This window comes from Lolium perenne, chromosome 1 (genome assembly GCF_019359855.2).
Source record: "Lolium perenne isolate Kyuss_39 chromosome 1, Kyuss_2.0, whole genome shotgun sequence".
Taxonomy (NCBI): Eukaryota; Viridiplantae; Streptophyta; class Magnoliopsida; order Poales; family Poaceae; genus Lolium; species Lolium perenne.
The window spans coordinates 45,083,782-45,100,771 of NC_067244.2; the positions used below are offsets into that span (position 1 = coordinate 45,083,782).

The following is a 16,990-nucleotide window of genomic DNA, read 5'->3' on the forward strand; positions in this document are numbered from 1 at the left end:
GCACATAAGATGTGATGGAATAAAAATATAGTTTCAGGGGAGGAACCTGATAATGTTGTCGATGAAGAAGGGGATGCCTTGGGCATCCCCAAGCTTAGAAGCTTGAGTCTTCTTGATATATGCAGGGGTGAACCACCGGGGCATCCCCAAGCTTAGAGCTTTCACTCTCCTTGATCATGTTGCATCATACTCCTCTCTTGATCCTTGAAAACTTCCTCCACACCAAACTCGAAACAACTCATTAGAGGGTTAGTGCACAATAAAAATTAACATATTCAGAGGTGACACAATCATTCTTAACACTTCTGGACATTGCATAATGCTATTGGACATTAGTGGATCAAAGAAATTCATCCAACATAGCAAAAGAGGCAATGCGAAATAAAAGGCAGAATCTGTCAAAACAGAACAGTTCGTATTGACGAATTTTAAAATAGCACCAGACTTGCTCAAATGAAAATGCTCAAATTAAATGAAAGTTGCGTACATATCTGAGGATCATGCACGTAAATTGGCTTAATTTTCTTAGCTACCTAAAGGGAGGTGGACCCAGATTCGTGACAGCAAAGAAATCTGGAACTGTGCAGTAATCCAAATCTAGTACTTACTTTTCTATCAACGGCTTAACTTGGCACAACAAAACACAAAACTAAGATAAGGAGAGGTTGCTACAGTAGTAAACAACTTCCAAGACACAAAATAAAAACAAAGTACTGTAGGTAAAAACATGGGTTGTCTCCCATAAGCGCTTTTCTTTAACGCCTTTCAGCTAGGCGCAGAAAGTGTGCATCAAGTATTATCAAGAGACGAAGTGTCAACATCATAATTTGTTCTCATAATAGAATCAAAAGGTACCTTCATTCTCTTTCTAGGGAAGTGTTCCATACCTTTCTTGAGAGGAAATTGATATTTTATATTACCTTCCTTCATATCAATAATAGCACCAACAGTTCGAAGAAAAGGTCTTCCCAATATAATGGGACAAGATGCATTGCATTCAATATCCAAGACAACAAAATCAACGGGGACAAGGTTATTATTAACGGTAATGCGAACATTATCAACTTTCCCCAAAGGTTTCTTTGTAGAATGATCAGCAAGATTAACATCCAAATAACAATTTTTCAGCGGTGGCAAGTCAAGCATATCATAAATTTTCTTAGGCATAACAGAAATACTTGCACCAAGATCACATAAAGCATTACAATCAAAATCTTTAACCTTCATCTTAATGATGGGCTCCCAACCATCCTCTAGCTTTTTAGGAGTAGAGGCTTCACGCTCTAGTTTCTCTTCTCTAGCTTTTATGAGAGCATTTGTAATATGATGTGTGAAAGCCAAATTTATAGCACTAGCATTAGGACTTTTAGCAAGTTTTTGCAAGAACTTTATAACTTCAGAGATGTGGCAATCATCAAAATTCAAACCATTATAATCTAAAGCAATGGGATCATCATCCCCAATGTTGGAAAAAATTTCAGCGACTTTATCACAGGCAGTTTCAGCGAGTTTTAGCGATTTGAGCGGTTTCTCGCGCTTTGCATTAGAAGTGGAAACATTGCTAACACCAATTCTTTTATTAGTATTAGTAGGAGGTGCAGCAAAATGTGTAGCATTAGCATTACTAGTGGTGGTAATAGTCCAAACTTTAGCTACATTCTTCTCTTTAGCTAGTTTTTCATTTTCTTCTCTATCCCACCTAGCACGCAGTTCAGCCATTAATCTTATATTCTCATTAATTCTAACTTGGATGGCATTTGCTGTAGTAACAATTTTATTATGATGATTCTCATTAGGCAAAACTTTTGATTTCAAAAGATCAACATCAATGACAAGACTATCGACTTTAGAAGCAAGTATATCAATTTTCCCAAGCTTTTCTTCAACAGATTTGTTAAAAGCAGTTTGCGTACTAATAAATTCTTTAAGCATGGCTTCAAGTCCAGGGGGTGAACTCCTATTATTGTTGTAAGAATTCCCATAAGAATTACCATAGCCGTTGCCATTATTATAAGGATATGGCCTATAGTTGTTACTAGAATTGTTCCGGTAAGCATTGTTGTTGAAATTATTATTTTTAATGAAGTTTACATCAACATGTTCTTCTTGTGCAACCAATGAAGCTAACGGAACATTATTAGGATCAATATTAGTCCTATCATTCACAAGCATAGACATAATAGCATCAATCTTATCACTCAAGGAAGAGGTTTCTTCGACAGAATTTACCTTCTTACCTTGTGGAGCTCTTTCCGTGTGCCATTCAGAGTAATTGATCATCATATTATCAAGAAGCTTTCTTGCTTCACCAAGAGTGATGGACATAAAGGTACCTCCAGCAGCTGAATCCAATAAATTCCGCGAAGAAAAATTTAGTCCTGCATAGAAGGTTTGGATGATCATCCAAGTAGTCAGTCCATGGGTTGGGCAATTTTTCACCAGAGATTTCATTCTTTCCCAAGCTTGAGCAACATGTTCAGTATCTAGTTGTTTAAAATTCATAATGCTACTCCTCAAAGATATAATTTTAGCAGGCGGATAATATCTACCAATAAAAGCATCCTTGCATTTAGTCCATGAATCAATACTATTCTTAGGCAGAGATAGCAACCAATCTTTAGCTCTTCCTCTTAATGAGAAAGGGAACAATTTTAGTTTAATAATATCACCATCTACATCTTTATATTTTTGCATTTCACATAGTTCAACAAAATTATTAAGATGGGCAGCAGCATCATCAGAACTAACACCAGAAAATTGCTCTCGCATAATAAGATTCAGTAAAGCAGGTTTAATTTCAAAGAATTCTGCTGTAGTAGCAGGTGGAGCAATAGGTGTGCATAAGAAATCATTATTATTTGTGGTTGTGAAGTCACACAACTTAGTATTTTCAGCGTTGGCCATTTTAGCAACAGTAAATAAAGCAAACTAGATAAAGTAAATGCAAGTAACTAATTTTTTTGTGTTTTTGATATAGCAAACAAGATAGCAAATAAAGTAAAACTAGCAACTAATTTTTTGTATTTTGATTTAGTGCAGCAAACAAAGTAGTAAATAAAACTAAGCAAGACAAAAACAAAGTAAAGAGATTGAGAAGTGGAGACTCCCCTTGCAGCGTGTCTTGATCTCCCTGGCAACGGCGCTAGAAAAAGAGCTTGATGGCGTGTAACTCACACGTTCGTTGGGAACCCCAAGAGGAAGGTATGATGCGCACAGCAGCAAGTTTTCCCTCAGAAAGAAACCAAGGTTTATCGAACCAGGAGGAGCCAAGAAGCACGTTGAAGGTTGATGGCGGCGGGATGTAGTGCGGCGCAACACCAGGGATTCCGGCGCCAACGTGGAACCTGCACAACACAACCAAAGTACTTTGCCCCAACGAAACAGTGAGGTTGTCAATCTCACCGGCTTGCTGTAACAAAGGATTAACCGTATTGTGTGGAAGATGATTGTTTGCAGAAAACAGTAGAACAAGTATTGCAGTAGATTGTATTTCAGTAAAGAGAATTGGACCGGGGTCCACAGTTCACTAGAGGTGTCTCTCCCATAAGATAAACAGCATGTTGGGTGAACAAATTACAGTTGGGCAATTGACAAATAAAGAGAGCATGACCATGCACATACATATCATGATGAGTATAGTGAGATTTAATTGGGCATTACGACAAAGTACATAGACCGCCATCCAGCATGCATCTATGCCTAAAAAGTCCACCTTCAGGTTATCATCCGAACCCCCTCCAGTATTAAGTTGCTAACAACAGACAATTGCATTAAGTATTGCGCGTAATGTAACTAGTGACTACATCCTTGAACATAGCACCAATGTTTTATCCCTAGTGGCAACAGCACATCCATAACCTTAGAGGTTCTTGTCACCCCTCCAGATTCACGGAGACATGAACCCACTATCGAGCATAAATACTCCCTCTTGGAGTTACTAGCATCAACTTGGCCAGAGCATCTACTAATAACGGAGAGCATGCAAGATCATAAACAACACATAGACATAGCTTTGATAATCAACATAACAAGTATTCTCTATTCATCGGATCCCAACAAACGCAACATATAGAATTACAGATAGATGATCTTGATCATGTTAGGCAGCTCACAAGATCCGACAATGATAGCACAATGGGGAGAAGACAACCATCTAGCTACTGCTATGGACCCATAGTCCAGGGGTAGACTACTCACACATCACACCGGAGGTGACCATGGCGGCGTAGAGTCCTCCGGGAGATGATTCCCCTCTCCGGCAGGGTGCCGGAGGCGATCTCCTGGATCCCCCGAGATGGGATCGGCGTTGGCGGCGTCTCTGGAAGGTTTTCCGTATCGTGGCTCTCGGTGCGGGGGTTTCGTCACCGACGCTTTAAGTAGGCGGAAGGGCAAGTCAAGAGGCGGCACGGGGGGCCCAGACCATAGGCCGGCGCGGCCGGGGTGGGGGCCGCGCCGCCTAGGGTTTGGCCACCCCGTGGCCCCTCTTCGTTTCGTCTTCGGACTTACGGAAGCTTCGTGGAAAAATAGGCCCTGGGCTTTGATTTCGTCCAATTCCGAGAATATTTCCTTACTAGGATTTCTGAAACCAAAAACAGCAGAAAACAAAGAATCGGCACTTCGGCATCTTGTTAATAGGTTAGTTCCAGAAAATGCACGAATATGACATAAAGTGTGCATAAAACATGTAGATAACATCAATAATGTGGCATGGAACATAAGAAATTATCGATACGTTGGAGACATATCAGTACTCAACCATGTCCGCATAGTTCGCGAACCGTAGGGTGACACACTTAAAGTTGGATGTTGAAATGGTAGAACTTGAATATGGAATGGAGTTCGAATATTTGTTCGGAGTCCCGGATGAGATCCCGGACATCACTAGGAGTTCCGGAATGGTCCGGAGAATAAGATTCATATATAGGAAGTCATTTTATAATATTTAAAATGATCCGGAAGGTTCTATGGAAGGTTCTAGAAGGTTCTAGAAAAGTCCGGAAGAAACCACTATGGAAGGCGGAGTCCCAAAGGGACTCCACCTCCATGGCCGGCCAACCCTAGAGGGGGAGGAGTCCCAAGTGGACTTCCCCAAAGGGGGCCGGCCACCCCCCCCACATGGAAGGGGGGAATCCCACCCCAAGTGGGATTCCCACCTTGGGTAGGTTTCCCTATCACATGGAAGGTTTTGGGTTCGGGTCTTATTCGGAGACTTGTAGTCCAACACTTGGGGCTTCCACCTATATAATGAGGGCCAAGGGGAGGGGGCCGGCCACCCCAACAAGCACAAGGTGGCCGCACCCCTTAGTGGCCGGCGCCCCCTCTCCCCAAACCCTAGCCGCCCCGCTCCTCCACTTCCCGCACGCTTAGCGAAGCTCCGCCGGGTTTCTCCACCACCATCGACACCACGCCGTCGTGCTGCTGGATTCAAGAGGAGCTACTACTTCCACTGCCCGCTGGAACGGGGAGGTGGACATCGTCTTCATCAACAACCGAACGTGTGACCGAGTACGGAGGTGCTGCCCGTTCGTGGCGCCGTGATCAAGATCTTCTACGCGCTTTTGCAAGCGGCAAGTGAACATCTACCGCAGCAACAAGAGCCTCATCTTGTAGGCTTTGGAATCTCTTCAAGGGTGAGACTCTATAATCCCCTCATTGCTACCGTCTTCTAGATTGCATCTTGGCTTGGATTGCGTGTTCGCGGTAGGAAAATTTTTGTTTTCTATGCAACGTTATCCTACATGGTGTACCATCGACAGTGCCTAGATCCGGCAAGCCCGGGTGGCCCATAGATGGTGATGTGGCATGTGGCCCATCGGGCGGCCCAGTTGCTATTGATCCTGAAGGATGAAGTCTAGCCCAGGATAAGGAAGCCGGATCCCAACCGACCTTCGGAGGAAGTCGGATCCGTGGGGGCCCATATGGAACCTGGATCCAGTACGACGTATAAGGGAAGGCGGATCCTTGACGTACACGGCAAGACGTTGTACCGTAGTTAGGCAACCTGTAATCCAGCTAAGACTCTCCATGTAAACCCTAGATCCGTGCGCCTTTATAAGCCGGATCCCGGGAGCCCTAGAGGCACAACCACAACTCATTGTAACAACGCGAAAGCGCCCAGATAATTCCAGACAAGTAGCAGTAGGCCCTGTCATCGTGCAGGTGTTCCGAAGCTGGGTAAATCGTGTACCACCGTCCCGTGTGCACTCCGCCCTATGGCCCCTACTTCTTCTCCCCTCCATGAGGATCCCTCCTCTGGAGATCGGTCGAATAGGCAACAACATGAAGCATCAACATCATAATTTGTTCTAATAATAGAATCAAAAGGCAACTTCATTCTTTTTCTAGGGAAGTTTTCCATACCTTTCTTAAGAGAGAATTGATATTTTATATTTCCTTCTTTCATACAATAATAGCACCAACAGTTCGAAGAAAGGGTATTCCCAAAATAATAGGACAAGACGCATTGCATTCAATATCCAAGACAACAAAATCAACGGGGACAAGGTTATTGTTAACCATAATGTGAACATTATCAATCCTCCCCAAAGAATTCTTTATAGAATTATCAGCAAGATTAACATCCAAATAACAATATTTCAATGGTGGCAAGTCAAGCATATCATAGAGTTTCTTAGGCATAACAGAAATACTTGCACCAAGATCACATAAAGCATTACAATCAAAATCATTGACCTTCATTTTAATGATGGGCTCCCAACCATCTTCTAACTTCCTAGGAATAGAAGTTTCAAGTTTTAATTTCTCTTCTCTAGCTTTAATGAGAGCATTTGTAATATGTTTTGTAAAAGCCAAGTTTATAGCACTAGCATTAGGACTTTTAGCAAGTTTTTGCAAGAACTTAATAACTTCAGAGATATGACAATTATCAAAATCAAAACCATTATGATCTAAAGCTATGGGATCATTGTCCCCAATACTCTGAAAAATTTCAGCACTTTTATGACAAACAGTTTCAGCAGTTTCAGGAAATTTTGCATGCTTTGTATTAAAAGTAGAAACATTGCCAACACCAATTATTTTACCATTGATAGTAGAAGGTTTAGCAACATGTGAAGCATTAACATTACTAGTGGTGGTAATAGTCCAAACTTTAGCTACATTATTTTCTTTAGCAAGTTTTTCTTCTCTTTCCCACCTAGCATGCAATTCACCCTTCATTCTAATATTGTCATTAATTCGAACTTGTATGGAATTTGCTATAGTAAGAATTTTATTATCATTATCCTCAGGTTTAGCAGCCATTTTATTAATTAAAGAAGCTTGTGACTCAGACATGTATGAGATTCGGTTTTCAGCATTTGAAAGCTTAGTTTGCAAACCAGAAATTTCCATATTCAAATTTTCAAGCTGATTCCCTATATTTTTCAACAAGGTAGATTGTTCATTCATAGTTTTAGTAAACAATTGATTTTGCTCATATTGTGATTGCATAAAGCTCTTAGTAGCTCTTTCAATTTCTAGCATCTTTTCCTCACTAGGCAAAACAGATCTACCATAAGAATTACCACTATTAGAAGGATATGGCATATAGTTGTTGTTACCAAAATTATTCCTATAAGCATTGGTGTTGAAATTACTATTTTTAATGAAGTTCACATCAACATGCTCTTCTTGAGCAACCAATGAAGCTAAAGGAACATTATTAGGATCAACATTAGATCTACCATTAACAAGCATAGACATAATAACATCAATCTTATCACTCAAGGAGGAGGTTTCTTCAATAGAATTTGCCTTCTTACCTTGGGGAGTCCTTTCAGTGTGCTATTCAGAGTAGTTGATCATCATATCATCAAGAAGCTTTGTTGCGGCACCCAAAGTGATGGACATAAAAGTACCTCCAGCAGCTGAATCCAATAGGTTCCTCGAAGAAAAATTTAATCCTGCATAAAAGGTTTGGATGATCATCCAAGTAGTTAGTCCATGGGTAGGGCAATTCTTTACCAAAGATTCCATTCTTTCCCATGCTTGGGCAACATGTTCATTATCCAATTGCTTAAAATTCATAATGCTACTTCTCAAAGATATAATTTTAGCAGGAGGATAATATCTTCCAATGAAAACATCTTTACATTTAGTCCATGAATCAATACTATTCCTAGGCAAAGATAGCAACCAATCCTTAGCTCTTCCTCTTAAGGATAAAGGAAACAATTTCAGTTTTATAATGTCCCCATCTACATCCTTATACTTTTGCATTTCACAAAGTTCAACAAAATTATTAAGATGGGCAACATCATCAGTACTAACACCAAAAAATTGTTCTCTCATAACAAGATTTAGTAAAGCAGGTTTAATTTCATAAAATTCTGCTGTAGTAGCAGGTGGAGCAATAGGAGTGCATATAAAATCATTATTATTGGTGCTAGTGAAATCACACAACTTAATGTTCTCAAGAGTATTCATTTTAACAATAAAAATAAGTAAAGCAAAACCGAATTAAATAAAGTAAAACAAGTAACTATTTTTTTTTGTGTTTTTGATATAAAGAAAGCAAACAAAACAGAAAATAAAATAAAGAAAAGTAAGACAATAAACAAAGTAAAGAGATTGGATGTGGAAGACTCCCCTTGCAGCGTGTCTTGATCTCCTCGGCAATGGCGCCAGAAAAAGAGTTGCTTGTGACGGTAAAGCACACGTCCGTTGGGATCCCCAAGAGGAAGGTGTGATGCGTACAGCAGCAAGTTTTCCCTCAGAAAGAAACCAAGGTTATCGAACCAGTAGGAGATGAAGGCCACGTGAAGGTTGTTGGTGGAGGAGTGTAGTGCGGCGCAACACCAGGGATTCCGGCGCCAACGTGGAACCTGCACAACACAATCAAAATACTTTGCCCCAACTTAACAGTGAGGTTGTCAATCTCACCGGCTTGCTGTAAACCAAGGATTAAACGTATGGTGTGGAGAATGATGTTTGTTTGCAAAGAACAACAGAGAACAGTGATTGCAGTAGGTTGTATTTCAGATGTAAATAAATGGACCGGGGTCCACAGTTCACTAGTGGTGTCTCTCCAATAAGATAAATAGCATGTTGGGTGAACAAATTACAGTTGGGCAATTGACAAATAGAGAGGGCATAACAATGCACATACATATCATGATGACTACTATGAGATTTACTTAGGGCATTACGATAAAGAACATAGACCGCTATCTAGCATGCATCTATGCCTAAAAAGTCCACCTTCGGGTTAGCATCTGCACCCCTTCCAATATTAAGTTGCAAACAACAGACAATTGCATTAAGTACTGTGCGTAATGTAAACAATACAAATATCCTTAGACAAAGCATTGATGTTTTATCCCTAGTGGCAACAGCACATCCACAACCTTAGGGGTTGCTGTCACTCCCCCAGATTCAATGGAGACATGAACCCACTATCGAGCATAAATACTCCCTCTTGGAGTCACAAGTATCAACTTGGCCAGAGCCTCAACTAGCAATGGAGAGCATGCAAGATTATAAACAACACATATATGATAGATCAATAATCAACTTGACATAGTATTCCATATTCATCGGATCCCAACAAACACAACATGTAGCATTACAAATAGATGATCTTGATCATGATAGGCAGCTCACAAGATCTAAACATGATAGCACAAGAGGAGAAGACAACCATCTAGCTACTGCTATGAACCCATAGTCCAAGGATGAACTACTCACGCATCAGTCCGGAGGCGGGCATGGTAATGTAGAGCCCTCCGGTGATGATTCCCCTCTCCGGCAGGGTGCCGGAGGCGATCTTCAGAACCTCCCGAGATGAGGTTGATGGCGGCGGTGTCTCAGTAAATTTTCCCGTATCGTGGCTCTCGGTACTAGGGTTTTCGCGACGGAGAGATTATATAGGCGAAGGGGCAGAGTCGGGGGACGCTCGAGGGGCCCACCCCATAAGGCGGCGCGGCCAGGGGTGGGGCCGCGCCCCCCTAGGGTGTGGCATCCTCGTCGCCCCTCTTCGTCTCCTCTTCGGACTTCTGGAAGGCTCCGTGGAAAATAAGACCGTGGGCTTTTGTTTCGTCCAATTCCGAGAATATTTCCTGTGTAGGATTTCTGAAACCAAAAACAGCAGAAAACAGGAACTGGTGCTTCAGCATCTTGTTAATAGGTTAGTGCCGGAAAATGCATCAAAATGATATAAAGTGTATATAAAACATGTGAGTATTGTCATAAAACTAGCATGGAACATAAGAAATTATAGATACGTTTGAGACGTATCAACCCACACAAGGCATGTCGCGCCTTAAGCAGGCCTGCCTAATAAGAAAATATTTGGCCAGCCCACTTAGTTTGAGGGCCAGGCCAGTTGACTTTATTTGAACGGTCAACTATATAAATGGGCTGGCCGTTATTTATGCGGGTCGGGCCCAATGTCTTTGTTTGACCGGTCAAAGACTAAATGGGCCAGCCCATTCAGCTCGTGGACCAGCCCTGCAAAGTAGGGTTGACCAGTCAAACATCTATAAGGGTCGGCCCACTATGTCCGTGGGTCACGCCTAATGTTTTGGTTTGACCGGTCAACAAGATAACTGGGCTGGCCCACTTAGATGGCAGGCCGTGCCAGATTTATTTGTTTGACTAGTCTCTCTTATACTCCACAAGAAAGGAAAAGACATCATGCAATCTTGTATTAAGAATTAATAGAGTATAGTCATAAGTACTTTGACACGATGTTTGAATATCAAATATGCTACCTTGGAAAAAAATCATCACATTTGTCACGTGATGAACATAGCATATGCATTTACTTTATCCCTAGTGAGATATCTAAAGAAAAGGCAAAGCCATAACAGATCATGAATTTGTTGTCACTATCCAATCACTAAAATCATGCTATTCCATCTAACACACACGCCACCCCACACATGTTCTTGCATACAAATTAGATCAGAACTGATACTTAAGAACGGGGTACATAATCTGCATATATCAATACATCTTACCCAAAGTAGAGTCAAATCTCATAGCACAATATCATAGAATAAAGATCCACCACATGGGTATTACATATATGACCATAATCAGGTTGGGCGGCTCATATGGTACTAAGAACTATGAAGAAGATGAGAGAAATAGATAAAGCTACTGCCACAAACCTGTAGTCCAGGGGTGTACTTCTCCTCCTTGATCATGGTGATGATGAAGACGATGGAGAAGGTGGAGATCCCTCCGGCGACGGCTCCGGCGAAGTTTCCACCTCCAATCTTCTCTGTTGCAGCCTCTTTTTTTGTGTTTATGTGTTTCTGCGTTTCTCTCCTAGAGAGAACCCTCGAGGATCATATATATATAGTGGTTTTTAGCTCAAAATATGTCGGTTCGCGAAAGAGTCAAGCGATTTCGACGATCGGTAGCTGAAAGAGCCAGGGTGGCGCGCACACCCTGCCAGGGCCTGCCACATGGTCTCTTTTGGGCCTCTAAGGCCCCCGCTGAGGTCCAAGTGCTCCAGGTCTTTCTTTCGGTGAAAAAATGATGTCCCCGGAATCCTATCTTAATTTGACTCCGTATATTTCTCTAAAAGTGAAAAATACACAAAACAGGGTTTTCCTGTTCTGCACAGTTATAACTCAAATAAAAGGGATCATTGGTAAATCCCCATGAATCAATGTAAAACATGGTATTTTCAACATATATATTGCAGATATGTGGGAATTCATGTTAATAAAGTACAAAGTTTATATATGCATTTTACATGCATCAACGTTCGTGGCAAGCAAGAGGAGCACCAACCAGCACCGGATTCGGCCGAAGTGATTCTATGCCATACTCTTATCAGAACACCAAAAACCAGCATGACGTTGAGACAACCAAAACCTAACTTTACTGAGCCTACTATCTACAACCCTAGATCCGACGCCCTTCCTTGTCCATCCCCAGCCACTACTATGGAGAGGAGGACGTCGGATTGGCCCGGCCTGCCGAGGTTGACTCTCAAAGCGGTAGGAGAGAGGAGAAGAGCTTTCGGCAGAGGTGGGGAGAGAAGACCACGCGAGTGCACATGCTGGAGTTGACACAACATCGTACGCATGTATGTGCTGGTCCAGGCCGTCTACCCACCATTTGTACCGACAGTAGGGGAACGTGTGGATCATACTCAATGTGGTGGCTATGTGGCGGCTAGTGGGCCATGAGACACTGTTCAAAAAACCGGATAGTGAAGCAGATACATGACAACATAAGGCACATGGGCTTCCATTTAGCAAAGATAGCAACATAATCCTTTTCTCCTAACGTCTTGAAGAATATACTCCCTATCTACGAGACTGGCTTTTCAGAACCTGGGTGCATGTGAAACCACTTTTTCAAAAGTGCGTTTGTGATGTAAAAACATGTTTTAAAAATTGAAACACAAAATAAATGCAAAGGTGGACATGAGTTTCGTGACGAAAAAATCTTTTATTTTGCCTCGGCAAAAAAGTGAATTTTTTAGGGCTATATAACAGTATATATGTGATACATTTTGTCTTTTTTAGATTCTGAAATAAAAAAGTGGTTTCTCCGCGAAAACTTTCTACGCACACATGGAACATGCATACGTACCCCGTTATTTTTATTTCAGAATTTTTTAACATTTGGAAAATGTATTTCCCACTTGGGTTCACGTGCACCCAGGTTCAACTGGGACTTTTCCCCCTATCTACGCAATAAGTACGTCTAGGTACATCCACATTGCTATGAATTTTGTGAAAAGAATACTTGCTAGGAATTTTGCTTATGATGGCACAATTGTTCACAGATGTGATTTTTCCCCTCATTCTTGAATATAATTTATCTCTGTAGTTGAAATATAAATGCAAACTTTTTATTTATCATCTCCAATTCTTCCTTATTGATAAGCTTGGTTGAATGTCACTTTATTTTAAATAAATTAGTACAACTGGTTTGATTTGTCTGAATGCATATATAGGCATACTCCTTTTCTTTATTTGATGCATAAGTTGTTTGAACATGAAGTTTGTACACAATTAGGAAAACTATTGTTATTGTAGTAAATTTGTGATCTATAAGTTTACATACGTTTCAAGCATGCTTTAAGCATATGATTTTCTCGAGATGCTCATCTTAAACTTGTCCTTCTCAATTGTGATGTCATCCTCTCATGGGCTATATGGGCTATATGAGATCTTACATTTGATGCATGTCCAAAGAAAGATACCTAATCCACATAAACAACTCAAACACACACATATATGATGGGTTAGTTCACAAAGCATAATCGTCAAAGCTTACCATACCATAAGATCACGTGATCCCATGTGGTACACTCTTTGTGCTTTATGTGTTGGCCAATTTGAATACAATCTTCGATCTTAGTCTGGGTCATCCTTGTATCTTCTAATGCTATATCATAATATCTTGAGGTACATAAAGAAACCTTCATTTGATTGCATGCTCTAAACCTTAGTCAACCATAGATCGGCTCATGATTCTATACTGTTAAAGGATTGTATGGGCACCTAAAGGGGGGTGAATATGTCCTAATAAAGTTTTAATTCTTTTTCAATTTAGGCTTGACATGAGAGATAAATTCTCTAGATATGCAACTATGTGAATTTGCCTATATGAGAATGTACAAGCAACTACATAAGATACAAGTAGTAAAGTGCAGCAAAATTATAGAGATAACCGAGAGTGGAGCACGCGGAGATACAAGAAATGTTTCCTGTAGTACCTGCCGTTTGAGTGGAAGTACGTCTATGTTGGAGATGTGTGGTGCCACGAAGACCACCATGTTGCCAAGGGTTGAGGTGGGGCAGCACGCACAGATGCAGGGAATAGCGGCGGCCAGTCATAAGATTAGGGGCAGCAGCATCGATGGAAAATAGCATGATGAGCTGACGGAGTAAGCACCAGGACATTGGGAAAAAACAATGCTTAGGACAACCTTGCGATGGAGGAGCAGCAGCGCAACGACACAATGTGTGGAGGCAGCATACAAGTGTGGAAGAGGGCATTCTCAAGGAGGGACGATGAGGAGCGAAGGGAGAAGCAACACGGTGATGCCACATGGGATTTGGAGGAAACAACAAATTTTCACATCGATGTCGCAGTATTGTACCATCACGAAGTGGTGGGGAAGAGGGGTAGTATCTCGAGGGGAGCGACGGCGCACGGGGTGGGGGAGGGGGAGCAGCTGTAAGGGAGCGACGACATGTGGGAGGAGAAGAAGCAGCTGGATAGAGTGACGTTGTGAAGGAGGATCTCAACACGAGTTGCATGCATGTGCGAAAAAACCCTAACGTACGCTCTGATAGCAGCATGTTATCAATGCAACTTATTTCTATTGCATAGCTCAACGAGAAAATATAGTTAGAAATGTGACACAACTGTACATTGAACAACCTGATTCAATAGTAAAGATTAGATGGTTTGATTTATGATGTCACTAGACCTTAGATCTGCTAGGTGTGTCTACATAATTTATCAAATTTCAACCATTTCCATCTCTACTTGCTTGTTTCAAAAATATCTAAAGAAACAACTTAGTTTAATTACATCATATCCAACCAGGAGAATCAGAACAAAAATAATTTCCTTGGTCTACGCATATACATGGGCATCTAGCCACCATATGCGGAGGAACAATTTCCTCACTGATTCCATACCACACCCAAAAACAAAAGGAGGGAAAAGGGGAAAAAGGGAAAAGATAACCAATGGAATTGTCCCCTTTCTTTCTCCCTGGTGGTATTTAGTCACTTCCTTCCCCAGGACCAAATTCTGCCACTTTGTTCTGTGCTGCCCCCTTGCTTCTTAATACCACCATTCTTCTGTCCCCTCCTCCCTTGCACCAACACTGAGTACTCTCACGTTCCTCCTATCTTTCTCCACACTCCTCACTCCACAGACATGGCAGCTGCTGAAGAAGAGGCGCCACCACTGATGTATCAGGTAATTAGCAGTTCATACATCTTCTTGAATAGCAGATATATGCAAGATATATCATCTTTATTTCTCCTTTTGTTTGCTTTGGGTTTCTTATTCAAAGATTCTTATGAGCTTTCAATTGTCTGGGTTTGCTATTTCTTCTCAGACTGTGGCCCTGAAAGTTAGCATCCACTGTGAGGGCTGCAAGAAGAAGGTCAAGAAGGTCCTCCAGAGCATAGAAGGTGGGTAATATAGATATGGCGAACAAAATAAAAGCAAAGCAAAAGAATATTTTCAAATCTTATCACTAAATCCTTACAAAAATCACCTCGAAAGAAAGTAGCAGGGTGTTTCAATTTTAATATATCTCCTTTTCCAATCAGGATTTACAAAAATTGAACGAACCGAAAAGGTGTCCGAATTTACCATTTTTTAATGTATTCCCTTGTTTTTACAAAAGGACTTTGATTTCAACTTCAGTTTTGTAACCAAAAGAGCATGTAGCTGTTTAACTAACTACAAATGATTTTTATGTGGGTCTACCCCTGCATATATATGAAGGGAAAAAGCAAGAGATCCCCTGTTTCCCTAAACCCTTTTAAAACTCTCACCCCAAAGTTCTGCATTCTGTTACATATTCTTCTAAGTTTATTCTGCAGATGAAACTGTTTACGGGCTCTAAGAAATTTAGAAATGTGTGTTTGTGCTAATTTCGTTGTGTTCTCTGCATCAATTGGCAGGGGTGTACAAGACGGACGTAGACATTCAGCAGCACAAGGTTGTTGTCGTCGGCAATGTCTCCGTCGACGCGCTAGTCAAGAAGCTTGTCAAGACCGGAAAGCACGCCGAGCCATGGCCGGAGCCGGCTCCTCCCCCCTCGGCGGACAACTGTCCCGGCAGCGCGGGTGGCAACAGCGGCAAGAAGAAGAAGAAAAGGAAAAACAAGAACAAGCCCGCGGCGCCGGTGCCGGCGCAGGGTAACGCCACAGTGGAAGGCAGCGGTGGCGGCGGATCCATTCCCCTGGAGAATCAGGACAACGGCGGCACCTGTGATGAAGCATCCGGCGACGAGCAACCTCAAAAGCCTGAAGGTGGTAGCGGCGGAGGCCCGCACGTGGTTGCCCCATTCGCCATGACGCCGCACGGCATACAGCCCATGGCACCCACCGCCAATGCCAATGCCGCCGGTGGCGGTGGAAAGAAAAAGAAGAAGGGCAAGGGAGGTGGCAACGGCAGTGCCAATGCCAACGCAGACGGCGCCGGTGCAACGGCAGAGATGATTCCACACGACGCAACCGCGGGAAACGCCGGTCAGCACGCCGCGGCTGCCGTCGATGCCGGGGCCTACCCGCCCGCCACGACGATGAGCTACCCGGGGTACTACGCCGGCGGAGGGCAAATGCCGCCGCCGTACGCCATGAGCTACAGCACCGCGCACCCGCTCCGGAGCAGCGCGTACTACCACCCGATGGTCGGCGCCGCGTACACGGGCGGCGCCGAGTACTTCCACTCGACGGCGCCGGTATCAGCGGCACCGAGGTCGTATTACATGTTCAGCGAGGAGAACGCCAACGCATGCAGCGTCATGTGAGACATTTGTTATTTGGTCGATTGAAAATTTGAAATGTGTTGATTATTTGACTGGTCACTTGTGTTATTTTAGCTGCTACTTGTATTAGTATAGTCCTCTTGAGGCAAGCTCGAACATTTTTGTTGTGTCTGCAACAGAAGCTACTACAGTATAATTTATATGTACTGATACCGTAGAATGTAGATGCAGCCATCAGACATGGGGTAGCATACTCGCTATTACATTATTGTTTGTAAATTGATCATTTTGGAGCCCACAAATGAAATACTGTAACAATTTCATTTAAAATTTACAGACCCATAGTGAGCATAACTTTTCACTTTAAAATGTGTTTTTTTAATAATTATTATTATTATAGAAAAAGGTCTCCACAAAGCCCTTGATCATGTTGAACCTGTTGAAGCATAAGTGCATAATCCTTATTTGTCCATAAGCTCAGAGTTTTGTGCGTACTGGTTTCTACAGATCCATTTGTAGTTTCCGAGCCTAATTTTTCTTCATTGTTTGTAAACAACA

General features: G+C 42.1%; 1 protein-coding gene across 1 annotated transcript; it reads left to right on the top strand.

The window, feature by feature from the left end:
* The first annotated feature begins 14,753 nt into the window (after positions 1-14,753).
* On the top strand, positions 14,754-16,711 carry LOC127348396 (uncharacterized). The gene is made up of 3 exons (XM_051374439.2): positions 14,754-14,907; positions 15,050-15,125; positions 15,624-16,711. The coding sequence occupies exons 1-3, from the start codon at positions 14,866-14,868 to the stop codon at positions 16,472-16,474; spliced, it is 969 nt and encodes a 322-aa protein (XP_051230399.1). The 5' UTR covers positions 14,754-14,865; the 3' UTR covers positions 16,475-16,711.
* The last annotated feature ends 279 nt before the right edge of the window (positions 16,712-16,990 follow it).

What these genes read in the sequence shown, in the direction of transcription:
- LOC127348396 (XM_051374439.2), top strand. Translation starts at nt 14,866, where the DNA reads ATGGCAGCTGCTGAAGAAGAGGCGCCACCACTGATGTATCAG. An exon ending in CGCCACCACTGATGTATCAG is followed by an intron (nt 14,908 to 15,049) that starts GTAATTAGCAGT and finishes ATTTCTTCTCAG; the next exon opens with ACTGTGGCCCTGAAAGTTAG. An exon ending in GGTCCTCCAGAGCATAGAAG is followed by an intron (nt 15,126 to 15,623) that starts GTGGGTAATATA and finishes ATCAATTGGCAG; the next exon opens with GGGTGTACAAGACGGACGTA.